Here is an 18,849-nt window from a genome sequence, read left to right on the forward strand (position 1 = left end):
CAAAGGTGACCCCTCCCCTTTGCCCCACGAACGAACGAACGAAGCAGCCCGGAGATGGAAAAGAAGGGGAGAAAGGAAAAAATATCGAGTCAGCTGAGCTACCATTCTTACCTTTGGGACACCCCTAACACGGATTTTTTCCGTTTCGTCAATCTAGACAGAGGGGTCTTGCATCGCGATGCCGGACGCACGAAATATGGGGCTGTGAACTTGCGGTAACACATTTTTTCTTCTTCTTCTCTTGTCTCTCTACTTTATTCATTTCTCTTTTTGCTTTTTATCATCTAATCTTCTCTGTTTGTTTGATGAAGGAAATGAGCCAGCGCTAGATTTGGTAGCTGTAGCTCTTTTGCTCACAAGCAAAGCTACAACAGCTATAGTAAAGCACCAAGCTCCATAATATGGGCCAGCCCAAAAAACTAAACAAAAAAACGAAGCTCTCTCTCTCACCCCCTACTAATACCCGTACGGTAGCTTTCTACTTAAAGCCGTGTATGCAAGATATGTACAGCTCTTCCTATTCAGGCAAGGATCCTTCTTCTCCTCCGGGACCTAAGCCGTTCCCGCGTTGGCGGCAGTGGCCGGTGGAGAAGATCTAGAACATTGTTTTAGGATTTCATCAGTTTCCCCTGCCATTCTGTTTTGAGGACTTGCAGCATTGAGAAGGAGGAAAAAAAAAAGCTAGAGATGCATGTGATCACGCGGCTCGCGGATAACGGAACAAGACAAATGGATTCATTATGCTTCATGCTTCACACAATCCGAGGCAGTTATGGTAGTATTTTGTACGCAACAGAAGGAAAACAAGAAATGGAAGAAAAAAAAGGAAAAAAAGAAAGGTACATATGAGACTTTTCATTTCTTTGAAATACACTTTGGTCGACTTTCATGTCCTTCAAAGCCAAGCAAAGAGAAGCAGGACACAGGAAAAGAGCAAAAGAGACAAGAGGAAAAAGTACACAAATACATGCAAACTGCCATGCAGCCTGCCATCCCCGTGAGACGATTTCGAAACTAGTCATGCCATACCTAAATATGGAAAGAGGACAAACGAGAAAGCACACAGCAAAATACCCGATCCGCTCAAAACACACATGCCGGCTCTGCGGAACAAGACAAGACCCCTGGCAGATTGCCCCTCCGAAGAAAGAAAGAGGAAGCATATAATAAGGAAGAGAGGGGGAGAGTCAGACACAGAAAGAAAAAATGCATGCAGATACCCACACTGCAAGATATAGCACCCACTCCCCCAAGTACAGTAAGCCGGAGGGGAAAAAACAACAGACAGCAAAACAACAGACGAAAAAGGTCACCGACGAATGCAGCTTGTTCGGACCTTTGCGGACATTTATCGAACTAGTACTCGTAATAGTAGTAACAAGATGAAGATGCTGCTTCGCTGCAGCTCTCCACACTGTCGGCTTTACGCCGCTCAAATCACTTGAAACGCCCTCCCGCTTGCTGACCTGCCAATGGTCTTGAAGGACTGATACTTCCCATCGGCCCCCATCACGTCAAACCGCTGCAAGCCCATGGCCGCCTCGGTGTAGCCGCTGAAGTAGTATCCAATCACCACGACAAGGTATGTCAGCATGAGGATGCTGCCCTTGAAGTAGTTGCTCTTGCCCTCGCCGTACACGTAGCTGAGCAAAAACACACACAGGATGACCGTCACCAGGTCCCATTGCGGGAACAGCAGCGAAAAGGTATACATGGCGGCATCACCCCCGGCAGGGATGTTTGGGAACACGGCGGAGAAGAGCACGAGGCACGGGATTTGCAGTAGGCACACCTGGAGGGCGTAGGCGGAGCCAATCTCCATCGATAGTGCAATGTTTCCGTTCATGGCAAACGAAATGGCGTTCTAAGCAACCCGAAAAAAAAATTCCAATAGCGTCAGCAAAAAAACGTGGGCACGGAGCACGGGGGATGCACGGGCTCAGGGGATTGGGTGGGAATGATGGGCGGGTGCTTACCAAGAACTCGGTAGTATTGGGGACTAGGGCAAAGAGGGTCAGCCCGAGAAACTTTTGGTCAATGGAAAAGCTCTCGAGCACGACGTCGACAGTGTCGACCAGAATCTCGGCAATAATGGCGTACAGGATGGTGGCGCCCAGCAGTATCACGGTGCTCTTGGTGCGGCTCCAGTTGGGCGCGTCGTGGCCGTGGCCCCCTGCGTGAGCAGTTGCAGCTCCCGCAGTAGCGACGTCTTCCTCGACATCGGGGTGGTGGCTGGCTCGGCTGGCGCCGTGCGGCCGCGGAGTTGCTGGGCCGGCGTTGTTGGACGGCTTGTGTGCACTCGTATATCGGTCGCGGGAGGCAATCGTGGCGGCTGTGGCAGCGATCTCGGCAACCTCTCGTACCAGGTTGTTGTCCACCTGGCTCAGGGCGGGAACCTTGATCGTTGGGCGCAAAGGCTGCTCCTCATCAGTACCACCCCTGGGCGGCACCACGTGAGGGGTGCTGTTCAATCCGTTGGCACCACCGGCATCCTGGGCAGCCGTGGAGCTCGGGCGGGAGCTGTCCGGTAGGCCGACCTGCTTGAGAGACTGGCCTAGAATGCGCTTGTAGAGATGCGTCTCGCGTATATTGTCGGACCCGGTGGCTTCGGCCGTTGATGGCTGGTGCGGTGCTCGAAGCGTGGTCGACGCGTGCATCGACTCCTCGTGTTTCTTCTCCTCCACCTCGGCGTTCCAGATGACGGCGGCGTGGGTGCGCAAGGTGAACCATAGGCCGACGAGGTATGCGAAGAAGAGCATAAAGGCGGCAAAATAACAGTATGGCCGCACGGCCTCGATATAGAACCGGTCGTCAAGGGCCGGCGCCTGCGAGAAGTAGCACCGGCGGCAATCGCGTGCGGCACCCCCGTTGAGGCCGCCATTGCCGTAGTCTTCGCAGTCCATGCAGTTGAGCTCATGGGTACCGTAGATTTGATAGAATAGCGTTGGGCCAAAAGCGCCAACAACGGCAAAGAGCAGCATTGTGGACGTCACGCCGGCCGACTTGGCGTTGAATCGCTGTGTCTTTCGCTTCAGGGCGCCGAAGCACATGGAAATGCCTGGCAAGAACAGGATACCGGCAAATATGCTTCCCACGATGCTCCCCTCGACGAGCTGGCCTTTGCCCTGGCTTAGCGCAACGCAGTAGAGGAAGACTTCGACAACGGTGGCAAAGAAGGCGTTGATGGCAGCGCCCAGGCCCATGGAGGACTGAGCTGAGATGGATGCCACGGCCTGGCCGATGAAGTATGCCAGCGGGATGATGGAGAGTAAGCCCGCAACAAACAAGAAGGCGGGCGATGTGAGGAGAATCTCTACGTGTAGGATTCGGTCCAGGATGGCCCAGTCTGCAATGACAAACACGACGACGACCATGAGGTTGATCAAGAAGATGTTTGTGCCGTCAATGGTGTATTTCCAGTACTTTGAGCCGACTGCTCGATAGGTGCAGACCAAGATGGACGAGTCTGGGGCGTCGTCGACTCGCGCGTAGCTGATATGGGATTCAAACGACAGGGCGAGAGGGTGCCGCCTGAGGTGGTCAAAGAGTAGCATGGTGACCTTTCCCATGGGGATCCAGAAGACGAGGAACCAGCAAATGCCAGACACAATGATTAACGAGGGCGAGATGAGGCAGTAGAAGAAGACGAAGAAGATGATGCGGCCAATATTCCACTCGCCGCGGCCAAAGAGCCTTCGCTTCATCCGGGGGTGCAAATCACCAGGCTCGCCGCGACGCCCCCGTCCCAGCAAGCTCTCCGTCTCGCTGGGCTCCGAGTCGATGCTCCTCCTGGAGCGGCCGATGATGGAACGGTGTCGATCGGGTCCAAAGAATAGCCGGCCGTACTCGAGATCGCCGTTCTGCCACTGCTCGTACTCGGAGATGCTTCTGCCCTCATCCTGATCCTCGTCCAAGTAGGCCTCATCCTTCTCGAGTCGAATAAACTTGCCAAATGGGTAGAACAGGTAGCCCGCCAGGCCCCATAAGACTCTTCCATACTCTCTCCCGCTGGGCGCAGCAGCAAATAAAAGGCAGATGATTGCGCCAAAGGCGGCAAAGCAGGCTATCCACCAGCCAAAGAAGATGGTCCACACCAGGTTGAAGAGGAGCAGCCAGTTGCTTACCCTGCCGCCGGGTGTAGAGTGAATATCTGCCTGGGCGAACTTTTGAATAGATCTGTCCTTCTTGTACAATGCAGGCTTCCAAACGCGAATACCAAACGGGTGCGTCTGGTTGATGGCCTGCTGCCTGTCTTTGAGCGTGAAGCTTTCAGCCTCGCTGATTTCGCCGTCGGAGTCGCAGTCGACGTGCTCTTCCAGCGGCAGCTCCTCCTCCTGCTCACCGTGCTCCTCCTCAGCCTCGCTGGCCTCATCGTCTCGTTCGGCTTCTTCGTCGTCCTCGCTGCTACGGAACGACTGTATACGGGCGAGCCCCGATGGAGGTGGTGGGCGTCGGCGCGTCGATAGGCCCGCGCGGCGTTCGGCAGCGTCTGCCTGGACCTCGTGCGTGTCGTCGTCTACAGAGAAGACTTCTCCCTTGTGCGGTGTATTGGCCGATGTGCGCCGTGACAGCGGCGGCTTCCGTAGGCGAGAATAGGACTGACTCCTCTCGGGACCTGCAGCAGACGTGGAGCGGCCGGCCTGACTGCTTCGCGCTGCCTGCGGGCGGTCGACGGATGACTCGCCCAGTGTCTGGCTGCTTCTCATGCTCGGGGACCCCTGGATGGTGCCTTTGAAGGGCTGGGTTAGCATGCACATCCATAGAATCTGGCGTGGGTATGACAGTGTCGCTTTGTCCTACCATATCCCTCGGGTCGCCGCCGTACGGTGTCTGTCGACTGAGTGTTGTCGTCGACGATGGACGTTTGCCTAGACAGGGGATTGGCTCGAGTGTCCGTCGGTGACATCATGCCCGAGGAAACGCTGCCGCGATGCGCTGACGGCGCGTTGTCCTGCTGCGACGGATCCATGGCAGCCGAGATCGAAGTCGAGATCGAAGCGGCGACGGTGCCGCGACAAAGGTGAAGATGAACCTCGCAGGCCTGCTGAACGAGGACTCGGCAGGTCTAATAAAAAAAAAAGGGCTGAGATAACGACGTTTCGAAGGTATCCCTGTCCAACGGCGGCTTTTAGATAGATCGGGCTAGTGAGCTCTAGCAGTGTGGAGGGGCTCTGAACACGGGATCAGGGAGTGTGTGCGAGAGTCGACGATGACGGTTTGGATTATGTGGCATCACGGCATGAGAAGAAAAGGGAGAGGAAATATGAAAACGAGAAGAAGCTGTTGATGGTGGCGATGTTTAATAGGTAGAAGAGAGAAGAGGTGAGGAGAGAGGGGGAAACTAAGCAAGAGCAAGAGCTGAGCTGAATGAAGTCGGGCCTCCTGCCAGCCGTCGAGCGAACCTATGGAACTCTAAAAAATGGCTGAGGCACTCGCTCGGGTATCTCCAGACTCTAGCGAATCCAGACTTACAAACAGAAGTGGGCTTGGAGACGGAGATGAGGCGCAGGATAAGCGGCACGGAGCCCAAGGACGGGCAATGGCTGTGAGATATGCAAAGAATGTCAACAGACTGCCCTTTGGTCGTCGACTAGCCTCGGCCAGGCCGCTTTTGCGAGGTGGCAGGTATGCAATACAATGCCTCGCCTGCTGCAGAAACACGCAGAGACAAGAGACAGGCGAGGAAACAGAGACAGAAACAATAAACAGAAACAGAAACAGAAACAGAAACAGAAACAGAACCGAGAGGCAAGGCATCAATCAATCAATCAATCAATCCATGGCCTCACCGTCTGGGTCCGCTCACACGACTCGACCTATCGCTTGGCGCACCTTGTGATCCGCAAATCGTGACCAGCCAGGATCTAATGCAACGTCATTTTGCGCATCGTCCACGGCATGGCATGATGGGGAGATTACAGGCAACTAGCTTACTGGCATTACGGAGCCGAAGCGGCGGGAACGAGCACGAAGAAGAGAGACGACATAGCAAAAACACCGCAAGATTAGTACGAGTATATAATAGACGCGGTGCCATGCAGCCCGGAATTAACAGCTGCAGCTCTGGCGCAAGGGAGCTGGAGGTGTGAGCTGAAGCTTGGAGCGGCTACTGTACTCGTACTAATCTACAGCGCTTTTCAGGCTGTAGTTAGTGCCCAAGGCCGGGCTGATGGTGGCTTTTGACGTGCATGCCGCTGCTGTTGCAGCAAAGACGTCAGCCAAGGCTAGACCCGATTCTCCCTGGTGGCAGTAGCCGCTAGCGCTGTACAGCTCGCCATGTGTGCTGCTATTACGGAGTATTGGCGCTACAGCTACAGTTAGTACAAGAACATTGAAAGAGCGGGCGGAACCCGGCGCAACGAATGTTCCGAATTCAACGCTTACGAGCACCAGCTGTAGCCTTGCGCGCAGCTTCAACTTGGCCCCAATCCCGGACTAAGCAGATTCACCACCATTCCGCATTCACCTCTCGACGACGCAACACCGCAGCCTCCAGACGAAGCAAAACATTCAAATCCTCATCTCTCCTATCCATACACAGCCCATTCCCCCCCTGGGAGCCCGCCCAAGATGGCGCTCGACGAGTACTACCGCAACAAGATCGAGGCGATGAAGCTGGAGATCCTCAAGGGTCAGGCTGCCCTCCGCCGTCTCGAGGCCCAACGCAACGACTACAATTCCCGTGTCCGGTTACTGAGAGAAGAGCTGGGCCTGCTACAGCAGCCCGGGTCCTACGTCGGAGAGGTTGTCAAAGTGATGAGCACCAAGAAGGTGCTTGTCAAGGTACATCCCGAAGGCAAATATGGTTGGTCATCAATGATATCACCCCGCGATCTGCCCGCAGCTCCTAATCCCTGGTGTGCCAGTTGTCGATGTCTCCGATAATGTCGAAATCGCCAAACTCACCCCCGGAAAGAGAGTCACACTTTTGTCAGACAGCTACAAGCTAGAGAAGATGCTGCCGTCATCAGTCGATCCCCTGGTATCGCTCATGATGGTAGAAAAGGTCCCCGACAGCACATACGACATGATTGGTGGATTGGATCAACAGATCAAGGAGATTAAGGAAGTTATCGAGCTGGGTCTGAAGCACCCGGAGCTCTTCGAATCTCTCGGCATAGCCCAGCCCAAAGGTGTCTTGCTGTATGGACCACCCGGTACGGGCAAGACACTGCTGGCCAGAGCTGTGGCCCACCACACGGCCTGCAAGTTCATCAGAGTTTCTGGTTCCGAGTTGGTGCAAAAGTACATTGGTGAAGGTAGTCGAATGGTCCGAGAGCTCTTCATCATGGCCCGAGAGCATGCCCCGTCAATCATCTTCATGGACGAAATCGACAGCATTGGCTCCTCCAGAGTGGAGGGCTCATCAGGAGGTGACTCCGAAGTGCAGCGAACCATGTTGGAGCTGCTGAACCAGCTCGATGGTTTCGAGCCTACCAAGAACATCAAGGTCATCATGGCCACGAATCGTCTCGACATTCTAGACCCCGCCTTGCTGCGACCCGGACGAATCGACCGCAAGATCGAGTTCCCCCCGCCAAGTATCGAAGCGCGAGCCGACATTCTCCGAATCCACAGCCGCAAGATGAACCTGACCAGAGGCATCAATCTGACCAAGATTGCGGAGAAGATGAACGGCTGCTCCGGAGCCGAGCTCAAGGGTGTGTGCACAGAAGCGGGCATGTATGCCCTCCGTGAGAGGAGAGTTCACGTCACACAGGAGGACTTTGAATTGGCAACTGCCAAGATTCTCAACAAGCATGATGACAAGGAGGTTTCCCTCGGCAAGCTGTGGAAGTGATTGGGTCGCATTTCAGCAGACACACTCACCCACACAGCGACATTCAACAAAGCAAAAGAAAAAAAAATATTGTATCCTGCAACCAGGGGTTTATTTTATAGAAACAACTACGGCAGCCACGGACTTGGAGTTGTAAGGATAGTTCAATTATACCATTATGCGGGTATCAACCCCCTAGCTGCCTCCCATCTTTTGATCCCCATCACCATGTGCCAGATGATATGAGATGTACTACATGCCGCTGCCTTCTATGAGACAATCATAACCACTCCAGCGTGGCAGTCCAAACACTATTTCGGCTCCGCCAAGGAGTGAGATATCTGAGTAATGGATCTCTATTCTACATCCTATGCCAACTTGCGGGCTGTAATTTACTTTCGCTGACTTGGTTCTCCTTCAGGGGAAAAGACTCCATGCAAGCCCTTGTATCCGGCCGTCTCTGCAGGCTTCCATCCGCCCTTTTGGAGGAGCTCCTTGTCCTGCAGCTGGAAGACCTTGACATGCAGGGGACGGCAGACCTTGATCATTTCCTTTTCGCTGTCGCTTCCAAAACCCCAGAGGGAGAGATCACCGCCGGGACATGTGCCTGATTTTATCATGTTAGTTACGCTCACACTATTAGTGTAAGAGATATCAAAAACATACTCAGAGCCATGAGGACGTCCTGCTCGGCCAGGAACTCAATGGAATCACCCTTCTCAGCCGGACACGGGCTCATGAAGTAGCGGCCCTTTTCATCCAGACCAGTGACCTGGAACAAGTTCAAGACGTCGTGGACATCATCCTCCCTCAGCCCCCACTTGGCTACGGCGCGGCTCAGGTTGGAGTGGCAGTGGAAGTCGTACTGCGAGCCAGAGAGCACGGTGTTGATGTAGGGATCGCAGCGCGTGCCCAGCAAGTCGTGGACGCGGCCGCCGTTCTCGTCCTGGCCGTACCAGGCGAGGCTGTCGGAGATGATGGTGACGAGGGGCCGCATGTAGGGGAGGTTGGACCAGAGACGGTCGTGGGTAGATACGTGGGTGGAGTGAAGCTGGCGAGTGCGGCTGGCCCAGAAGCGTTCACGGGGGTTGTGGCGGTTCCAGATATTGAGGTCGCCTTTTGTATGTGTTAATTGGCTGATTCATTGATTGAGATGTGTGCCATGTCATTGCTTGTTTCCAATATGACAATACTTGGAGTTGAAGAAGATACGATACATACCAACTTGAGGGCCCTCGGGCGTGCTGATGCTCACAATCGATCCCGCTGGTGCCTCCCAAGCCCGTCCTGACCGGATCGGAACGGTAAACTCTTCGATGAGGACTCGCGGGGCCTGCTGGATGGCCTCGTACAGGCTCTTGTCGACGGCCAGGGGGGAGCCGGCAGTTGGGAGGTAAGCCGGGACGGGCTTCGGGACGGGCTTGCGGGCCTTGAGGCGCTCTTCCGCGGAGAGACTGCTTGCCGGCTGAGACATTTTGGATTTTGTATCTATTTTTCTTTGGAAAAGTTGTTAGTGTTCGTCTTGATGGAGATGAGGTGAGATGGCGACTGACTGATAGTTTTGAACTCTGCTTTGGAGAAGCTGGGGATGCTGCTAGTTTAGGAATTATCAACCAGGGCCTTGGCAGTTTTGATTGTTTTTCTATCACAAATAACATAAACTCGAATATGGCGCCTTTCCATCCAAGAATCGCATAAAGAACTCACGCCCTCCTCTCATTCAATTCAACATCATCTACCAAAAGCCCGCGGGCGTATGACTAAGAAAAACACGGACTCGGGGCTCCGTTCTCTGGAGCCCGCCTTCTATTAACATGCGGGGGAGGAAGCCTCCGCAAAATCTGGCGCCAAAACGGCTGAGTCGTAATCTGATAGGGAATTGATTGAGCTTTTTTTTTTTTTTTTTGTATTTTATCCGCCTTATCTAGCGAGTGTTTGGCTGTAGTTCGTGGGATGAGGAGTTTTTGGGGGTTGAAAAGGGCGCGCCTTTGGCGGGTTTTGACGGCATAACGGGGAGGTGGGAAGAGAAACGTTATTTTTACTTTATTTGGTGTGGGCATATTTGGCTAATTAATTCCGAGGAGAGATATTCATGAAGAATCAAGTTTCAGTAGGTTTTGATCTGGTTTTCGCGGTGGCAATTGGGTATAGATGGGGTTGAAGAGGAGTTGTCTAAATGCGTTACCAACGAAAGACGATGCAGACGTGGGAGAGGCTGGTTTCCCTCGTCTGCCTCAGTGTAATTTGAATGCAGCCACACCGCGGACAGAAATAGAAATAAAGACTCGGTCCGATCGGAATCACTTCTTCGTCATGTCCTAGACATTGCTTGGCATTGCTCATCCGTGCTGTAGATCTCAATATGGGAGGCATATCAGTGGGCATCGATGTCGAGTTTGACGCACAAGTGCAACAGATGTAAGTGAGGGATAAAAATAGGTGATTTTCTTGTCTCTTGCTCATTTTCAAATGGGTTCACATCTTCTCTCGCAACAAGTTAGTTCCTGATGCCTATTCTTAGCTGAGACGTGCCATGCATGAGGAAAATCATGATTCTTCACACCGCAAGAGGAATGGAAATGGGAAGATGCAAAAGTTTACTCTGGATATCGATCTCGGGCCATCACGACCCGAAACCACCCCACTTGTCTGGTTTATGGAGATGTGAAGTTCTTCATCTCCAGCATTACTCCGGGGCTTAGAAACCTGTGACATGGCTTGCAAGTGTCAAATCTGATACGATACCCACACAAAGTGATCACGAAGCACCACAGACCCGAAACCCATGTCCGGAACGTCCCAAGTTGCCCAAAAGCAAAGAATCGAAATTCCACGCCACGGCAGATGCGATTCCGAACCCGTCAGCGCGTAATTCCCAGCTCCATGCGCACCTCGCCTAGCGGGATACGTGGATGCTTGTTGTTAGTCAAGGTGGGAAAAGACGTGGTTTTGCTTGCGAGTTTGACTCCAGTCGTAAGCATGATGATTAAGGCCAGCGGATTGGATCCTCGGCCAATCAACACAGGGCATCGCTACGCTCGGGAATAAGATGCATGTACTGCAGGATTAGCTTAGGCGGTAGTCGAAAATGACCTGTGATAATGCCTCAGCTGGACAGCCGCTCAGTCAGCAGGGTACAAAAGCCCGAGTCCTACACTTACAACCGACGTGAGACAGCATGAGGAAACAACCATGTAGAAAAAATAAGAGGAATGCGTCCCAAGGCCATCATCCAAAGGGCCTGGAACCCCCCGCCCTTTGAATCCTGCAGAAGATTCCCTGCTTTGTGCACACGCATAAAAAACCAAAAAAGAACTCACGAGACGTTGTGGAGAAGGAAAAGGGTCTGGTGTTTTCAGATTGCGTGACCCGACAGAGATTGCGTGACTCGGAAACCGGGCCAGGCTGAAGCAGGGAAATGTCAACCAGACCGACCAAGAAAATCGATCCCCCTCGGAATACCCTTTTCCTACAATCTCGCAAGTATGGGCGTGTGAGTCCGTTGTTTCTAGCGAGCAGTTTGACGGACGGGCCACGGTTCCGGCTTTCCGTTATTAGACTGAGCGAGGGAGCAATGCGTGCTGGGGGTTTGATTCGTATTGATGGGTTCATCAGGCTCTTAGTGGTGAGGTGTTATGGAGTACCTGTAGAGCTAGCAGAACTGCTGCTCCATTGTTGTACATCGTTAGCTGCTTACCAGCTGGCCTTGCTCTTGATGGTCCATGCCATGTATGCTCTCGGTATCTTACCCAGCAACCAAGGTAGTACGAGTAGGCCGGAGACTTGAAGACTTTTGGCTGCTGTGAAACTACAGTAGGGTGCGGTACGGTACGGTAGCCCATCCATCGTAATTCGGCTTGCAAGCCCTATCGAAGCACCCGCTGGAGAAGCTGATGGATGGCAGGGCCAGGGGCACCGAAGCCCGGCAGCTCTGCCTGTATGTACAGGACAGGCCGTCTAGGTATGACCAGTTGATCAACACGCTGCAGCCGGTGTGAGAATGTCGGGCAAATACATATGACGCTGCGTGTTGCGGATGGACGAGTCTGGACCGCGAGGAGGCAATAGACGGTTGACAAGCTGTTCAGTTGACGCCGAAATACCACGTTTGACTGGGTGCCACGCCGAATACTCCGCACACAATGGACGGGATTTACAGTACATGATCGTGGAAGGGAGGGATGGTGTGTGCAGTTGCAGCTCTAGAACAGAACAGAGTGTGTCTGTATGGGACAAGGGAATATCCTTGTGATATGGCTGGATGGGTGCCGTCTAGTCGAGCCCAGTGCGGGCCAGCGGCGTATAGCAGACTTAGCAGTAGACCTGTAGTAGGGCGGTGCCTGTCCATCACTTTTTGTTTTCCATGTCAGTGACATGCCATGAGCACCGGATGTACGAGTACGAGGATGCGTATCCAACGTGATATGGGCGATTGGGCTCTTGTCGGAGTCGTGATTCATCTTCTGCGACAACATGCAATAGTAATAGTTGCAGCACAGTAATCGTGTGTGGACATGCATTAGGAAGGCGGACAGGCTGCTGACAGCCGTTATGCCGTTTTGAGACGGCTACGTCATTGCTTCCGCTCTGCGACAAGAAGCTGCCCTTTTCGCCCCCCGTTTTTCAATCTCAGCTGGCCGCTCGCCTTGGCGTCTGGGAGTGACATGTCCGTTTTGCAGCGGGAATGCTGCGTCTGGCGGGTTCTAGACTTTTTTGTGCTGGGAACTGGGAACCGGCAATTGCATGGCGAGGAGCAGGCTTTGGCGGCAGGCACCCGCTTGGGGGGGAGGGAGGGGGATTTGCTTGGTGCTTGAGCAAACAATCAATCCATGGATCAATCATCCAGCCAGACGATAAGAGGCCGTGTCGTGTCGTGTCCTACAGGTACTAGGTAGGTTATAGGTGCTCTACTCTGGTGTGGTGGAGAGGGAGGTACCTCGATGTACTTGCTTAGCTTGACGAGCACTGGCAGATGCAGTAGGGCATGCAAGTCAATACTAATCAATCCATTGATCTTTAATCGTGTCCCAGGTGAGCATTGATGGGCATAAAACAGTAATGGTTTCCTATTTACCTTTTTTAATGCAATCAAGTAATTATCCAAGCTTCACTCTTGCTTCACACAGGTATTCCAACAACATGAGTATGAACGGGAAAGGTCAAGTCAACAAGCAGCAACAGCACAGCACAACCCCCAGGGTAAGGTACCAGGTGGTACATACATACCTTAGTAGTACACGCGACAGGGATCACGACGACACGGAGCATCGCGGAGCCGCTTTTTCTTTTGGGGCTCCCAAAGTCTGGACTCAACCGACCAAGACGCAAAGGGGCACGGTGACGTTTTGCGGCAGCGCCACCCGCGCTCTGGTTGGCCCTGGCGCGCCTGTGAGGGGGTCCTTACGGGGGCCCTACGGGGGGCTTGAGGGGGGTTTATGGGGGACGTCGCAGTCTCAGTCTTGCTCAATGGCGGTACCTAGCAGCGGCGGGTCTGTAGCACTAGACTAGGCCAAAGCAGTGCGTCTCTTAGCGGGGACCCTTGACCCTTGGCGCCGCAATGACGATGTGGTGGGGCCGCGGCGTCGAGAGGCCATGCGAGAAGACGGTGGCTGCAGCGTTTTGGGCTTGACTGAGCGTCCTGGCCTGGCCTGGCCTGGCCTGGCTTCTCTCTGCGTGGCTTTTGTGTGTGGCCTGGGTTGTCAATTGGCAAAACCCGGCTGTCGTTGTTCTGTATTGAGTGCTTCCAACTCATTGGTGTTAAGCCTTGCCATTCTCAAGCAAGACAACCAACTGCCCGTCATGTCAACCCGGAAGGGATGAATCAGATCAATTACATTACATGACTCTCCGGCCAGAAATACTTGTAGTAGTGCAGGCTAGCATCAGTAGCATCAATTTGCAATTTATTGCTCCCACATAGCTAGCAAGCAGCTTAATGCACCGCGAACGCTTCCCCGTTAGTGCCAAAGTTAAACACAATCGTCATCCATCTCACAAGTCGGTCAGCCCCAAATTCCATTGTGCGGGCCAGGTTACCAGGCTTCGCTTTGAGTGACGCCCTGTTCAGTTTCCATGTCTGGCACCGGCAGCTAATTCCCCTTTTGAGGCGGCCGTTGCCAGCCATAGCAAGCTGGCCACGCCTCTTTTCCCTCTTTTTCCGCAGCCTCAGTGCCGCCTGCGCAGGGGGCGATCCATAACCAAGACGCCTGTGACGCCCTTGCGAGGAGGCCGTTGCAGGAGCTGTGCTGGCAGAGACAGCTGTAGCAGTTGGGGGTCCGTTGTCAAAATCAAACTTGCTGTCGACGTCGTTGGACCTGGATGCGATACGCTACGGCACAGCACATCACAGTACGGTACAGTACGGAGCGCTGGCGATACGGAGTACATGGCATGCAACAGCAGATCCCGAGTAAACAAACCGGTTTGCTGTGCTTGCAGCCCGAAGAATAGACCAGATCCAGACCCTTTCTCTTGCTCCATGCTTGTCATGCCAGCGCCGATCCCTTCCGCACGCGATCACCAGCGAGCGACCTCATCCTCCAGCCCCCGGGCCGCCGTCATCGTGGGCTGCCGAGGTACCTCCAAGTACCTAGGTACTACTCCCCAGTCGTACTGCTCTGCTTCAGGTCGCTACTGTAACAGCACAGGCACAGGCTTGCCACGCCTTGTCCAGGCCCGCAAAACCCTTCAGCTTCTCCTCAATCCGGCGTCTGGAGTGCTGGATTCGATCCGGGGGAGGCATTGCCTGATCCTGCCGTGGGATGCTGGCATCATCATAGTCATAATCAGACATCGTCATAATCGTGTGGACTTGTCTCGTGTAAAATAAGAGGAAAAAGTAACATGAACCTTGGAAAGCAAAAAAGGATCAAGTACAGGTACCCGGAACAAGGCAATCAGGCCCGTACCTGTACCTCTGCCGCTGCACCGTTTTGGCGCTCTCCAGGCCACTAACCGCTGTACGAGTACATCTCCCCAGGTGGTGCTGGTACTCTCCCCCAGCCCGGTACCTTGCAGTACTTGAGCATTTCTGCAAGGCCCCTGTCCCCCCTCCCACACATTCCCAGCTTTGCTCTCCTCCAAAGCTCCGTCGTCTTGGGCCATCTTTGTCTGTCTCTTCTCCCTTTCCCACTGCTCCATCTCACTCACACCCCTTCTTTTCTCTGCGCGCTAATCTGGACGGGACCGAAAAAAAAAAGAAGAGGAAAAAAATAGGCCGTCCGGGGGTGGCATCCTCAACACAACTGGGCCCATCCCGCAACAAGAACATTTTGCAACACGAGAGCACCACAAACTTTGCCCCTTCATCCCGCAATCTCCTCACCCCCCAGAGGCCCCTACAGCAGCCTCAACTGAACTCACTTGGTCAGATCGAGTTCCTTCTGCCTGCTTGGATTCTTCGGTTTCACCTTGGTTATCGTTCTCGACCCGGCCCTTTCGCTTCTGTCCGTTCCTTTTCGCCTCCAGACCAAGTACCGGCTACGCCATTTACTCGCCAGCCCACCCCTTTCCCTTACAACATCCAGCATATTCAGGCCTGCTGGTGTGACGGATTCCATCTACACTGCTGCATACAAAACCCTAGTAGGCTATCCAGCTTTCAGAGCCGTCATTACCACTGCATTACCACCCTGGCACAGCCGAATCGGCCGTGAGCACATTGTCATAGACTCCAACGCCACATCAATTTCGGTACTCTTGCCACCTCGTTTCGACTTAAAGAGCCGCGGCCCAGAGTCTCGATTACTTGATACGACTCTCTCCTCATCCACCCGATTCCACTCCGACCTTTTTACTGGCACGCGTCAAAGAAGCATAAGCTTCGCGAGCTTGCTCAAGTCGATCATTTGCGGAGCCCCAAGCTGAGAGACGTGCTTGTATTTATATCACATCTCAGCATCACCACCTCCGGCCACCCACCAGTCGTCGGGAATTCTCATAATACCCTCCCAGTGATGGGCCTTGAGAATTGCTGATGAGCACCAATCTAAATGCTATCGACACCCCCTCTTGAAAAGGCCCAAGCCATGCACGACTCTCGGGCTGGCGACCGGACGCCTGTCCACTACACCGTCAAGACTCACACGATGCCATCGCCAGGTCCCGTCACCTCCCACTCCCACTCCCTCTCACAGTCATCTCGCACCGGCAAGACTGGCATGTCGACGACTCCCGCCTCCTCGCCCCACGCCTCATATTCCGTCGGCCAGAACCATCCTCCCAGGCTGTCTCCGCTGCGGCCCGACGTGCGGCCATCGAGTCCCAGCTACTTTGGACTGGCTCCCAATTCATCCCACGATCCTCGAGATTCTTCTGGCCTGGGCAATCACTGGAGTCCGACCTCTTCGTCAGTGAGGTCATTCACCGCCGCTCTGCCCAGGCCTGTCAATGAAACCTCGAATCCCGATTTTGAGGAATTCAGGAGGCAGATTGACATCAACAGGGGGGGCAGGATGTTTGCCCTGCCAACTTCACACTACGTCCAACCCACGTCCAACCCAGCCCCCGTACGTCCACGAGCGCCCAGGGCGCACACCTATGCGAGCGATACGGGCTCAGAAAGCTCCTTTCCTCGTGCCCTAAACCTAAGCCTGGGAAGAGACGGCTCATCAAGTCGTATGGATGTCGACCAGGATAGCCTTCATGACTCTGCCTATGTATCGTCCGACTCGAAGCGGAATTCTGAAGCTTCATTATTTCCTCTGCAGCTCCATAGCCTCCCGAGATTCGAGTCCCCGTTGCCGATGGACCCCATACAGTCTCAGACGGCCTTGGCTCTACCTGAGAACACACACACCCAATTCACGATGCCTGAGCCTATAACCCAGCCTCCTTCGTTCAATCTGACACTGACACCGATGACGAGAGCTGCCACAATGCCCACCAAGCTGGAAGCCGGACAGCCATCATTGATTACTGCGGAAACTCTCAAGAGCTTGCTTGAGACCGAGGAGGAGGATAGCATCCTTCTGCTCGACATACGGCCTTCATCAAACTACGCCACCTCTCGAATCAAGGGAGCTCTCAACCTGTGTGTCCCTACCATCTTCTTGAAGCGTGCAACATACAACACCGAAACGCTGCACCAGACTTTCCAAACCGGCCCGGCAGCGGACAAATTTGCCACCTGGAAGGACGTAGATAGGATTATTGCTTACGCTGGCTCATCGGACTCGTATGACATCGTTACGGCCCAGAACACAATTAAGAAGTTCACAAACGAGAAGTACCTCGGGGAGACTGCCATTCTTAGAGGTGGTTTCCACGCGTTCCAGCACTCGTTCCCCCAACTGGTCGACAGCACACTGGCCACGGCTGTGAAGCCCGAAGGCAGGCCTTTCCCAGGTGCCATGGGCAGCCTTGCTCCCGTTATCGGCGGCGTCACGCTACCCACGTCCAAGAGTCCGTTCTTCGGCAACATCAGACAGAACATGGACCTAGCAGACGGCGTCGGTCAGTTGGACATTGCTGTTCCCGACGGACTGGAGCCCATTTCGCTCCCTCTGTGGCTTCGCGATGCGGCGGCTCCTCACGACCACGGTGAGCGTGTGTCGAAACAATTCTTGCAGATTGAGCAGGAAGAGAAGACTCGTATGCAGAATGCCTATGCCGCGTTCAACGAGGGAAATCCCGCCCACAATCCAGCCATGAACGGCCGGGTGCAACTCTCGGGCGTTGAGAAGGGCGTCAAGAACCGTTACAAGGACATTCTCCCCTTTGAGCACGCGCGTGTCAAGCTTCCGGACAAGCCTCAAGGCGCTTGTGACTATATCAATGCCAGTCACCTCACCGCGTCGAGGAGCAACAAGAGATATATTGCGAGCCAGGGCCCCCTGCCCGCCACATTTGAGGTGAGGTGAATTATACAGAATGGAGGCCTCCTTTTGCTAACCTTGCTTTTTAGGATTTTTGGTCGGTCATCTGGGAGCAGGATGTGCGCGTTATTGTCATGTTGACGGCCGAGTCGGAAGGGGGCCAGTTAAAATGTCACACATATTGGGAAGATTGCGAATACGGGCCCATCAAGTTGAAGAAGCTTTCCGAGAAGAAGGCGGCACTTGATCTCGACAGGCATCGACCTACCGCCACTCAAAACAGCACCGCATCAACGGGCGAGGCCAGCCGAAGGCGAGCCAACACGACCACTTCCCTTGAGACGACTGCAGGAAACCCTCCTCCCCATCAAGGCCAACCCGAACCGACCTTTGTCACTGTTCGCAAGTTTGCGCTTACTCACTCTGGTCACCCCTTTGTTCCCATGAGAGAAATCACTCATCTCCACTTCTCTTCTTGGCCTGACTTTGGGACACCGGCGCAACCGTCTCACCTTCTTGCCTTGGTAGAGCTCGCCAATGTTATGCAGCGCGCGGCTCTCCCGGTCGATTCTGCCTCGATTGTAGGATCCAGCAGGATTGCCAATGACATTGCGCCGATCACCTGGTACGACGAGCCCGAAGCCGACAGCGCAAGCCGGCCCATGCTGGTCCACTGCTCCGCTGGATGCGGCCGGACGGGAGCGTTTTGCACTGTGGACAGTGTGATTGACATGATGAAGCGCCAACGACTGGCCAAATTACCAGGCGGGCAGCCGCTTGCTCGGGAATCGGAGGGAGACATTCGAATGATGGACCCTGACGAGGCCATTTCTCCCATGACAAACAGGGAGATGGGCTTCAAGTTCGACATGGATCTCGAGCCAAGACTTGAAGATGGAGCCAAAGAGAACCCATCCATCGACCTATCCTGGCTGGGAGATGAGTCGATTAATTTGATCCAAAAGACGGTAGAGGACTTCCGTGAGCAGAGACTCAGCATGGTTCAGAGCCTGCGGCAGTATGTGCTGTGCTACGAGACGGTGTTGGAATGGGTTCACCGACTGCATGAACGAAGCGCGGCCGCCGTTGCAGGCAGAAGGCCCCGCAGCGAGAGCTACCAATTCGCATGATACAATTTTTGGTTTTATTTCTAATTAGTTTCTAGAATGCATCCCGTGTTTGGTTTGCAAGACGTTACACCTAACGATGATTGGGGGAATCAAGGCATTGGGAGGAGCACAGCAAAAGACGAGC

At 54.0% G+C, this 18,849-nt stretch overlaps 5 protein-coding genes across 5 annotated transcripts; 2 read left to right on the forward strand and 3 right to left on the reverse strand.

Moving 5' to 3' along the window:
- Window positions 1-835: 835 nt before the first annotated feature.
- On the reverse strand, window positions 836-5,475 carry TRIVIDRAFT_74860 (Ca2+ transporter; the record flags this gene model as incomplete). The annotated part of the gene is made up of 3 exons (XM_014095061.1): window positions 836-1,864; window positions 1,977-4,729; window positions 4,801-5,475. 3 exons carry the CDS (start codon window positions 4,967-4,969, stop codon window positions 1,433-1,435), a joined length of 3,354 nt encoding a protein of 1,117 aa, XP_013950536.1.
- A 1,037-nt stretch (window positions 5,476-6,512) lies between these two features.
- TRIVIDRAFT_184509 (uncharacterized protein) lies at window positions 6,513-7,988 on the forward strand (the record flags this gene model as incomplete). Its single annotated transcript, XM_014094776.1, has 2 exons — window positions 6,513-6,805; window positions 6,867-7,988. The coding sequence occupies 2 exons, from the start codon at window positions 6,571-6,573 to the stop codon at window positions 7,799-7,801; spliced, it is 1,170 nt and encodes a 389-aa protein (XP_013950251.1).
- Window positions 7,989-8,172: 184 nt separating this feature from the next.
- On the reverse strand, window positions 8,173-9,254 carry TRIVIDRAFT_65127 (uncharacterized protein; the record flags this gene model as incomplete). Its single annotated transcript, XM_014094777.1, has 3 exons — window positions 8,173-8,387; window positions 8,447-8,896; window positions 9,002-9,254. The coding sequence occupies 3 exons, from the start codon at window positions 9,252-9,254 to the stop codon at window positions 8,173-8,175; spliced, it is 918 nt and encodes a 305-aa protein (XP_013950252.1).
- A 4,458-nt stretch (window positions 9,255-13,712) lies between these two features.
- Window positions 13,713-14,884, reverse strand: TRIVIDRAFT_206710 (uncharacterized protein; the record flags this gene model as incomplete). Its single annotated transcript, XM_014094778.1, has 3 exons — window positions 13,713-14,108; window positions 14,415-14,544; window positions 14,736-14,884. The coding sequence occupies 3 exons, from the start codon at window positions 14,882-14,884 to the stop codon at window positions 13,713-13,715; spliced, it is 675 nt and encodes a 224-aa protein (XP_013950253.1).
- A 980-nt stretch (window positions 14,885-15,864) lies between these two features.
- Window positions 15,865-18,689, forward strand: TRIVIDRAFT_20663 (uncharacterized protein; the record flags this gene model as incomplete). The annotated part of the gene is made up of 2 exons (XM_014094779.1): window positions 15,865-17,631; window positions 17,685-18,689. Coding segments are annotated over 2 exons (2,772 nt in total), but the record flags the coding sequence as incomplete, so codon positions are not given.
- Between the last annotated feature and the right edge of the window lie 160 nt (window positions 18,690-18,849).

This window comes from Trichoderma virens, assembly GCF_000170995.1.
Source record: "Trichoderma virens Gv29-8 chromosome Unknown TRIVIscaffold_91, whole genome shotgun sequence".
In the NCBI taxonomy this organism is placed as follows: Eukaryota; Fungi; Ascomycota; class Sordariomycetes; order Hypocreales; family Hypocreaceae; genus Trichoderma; species Trichoderma virens.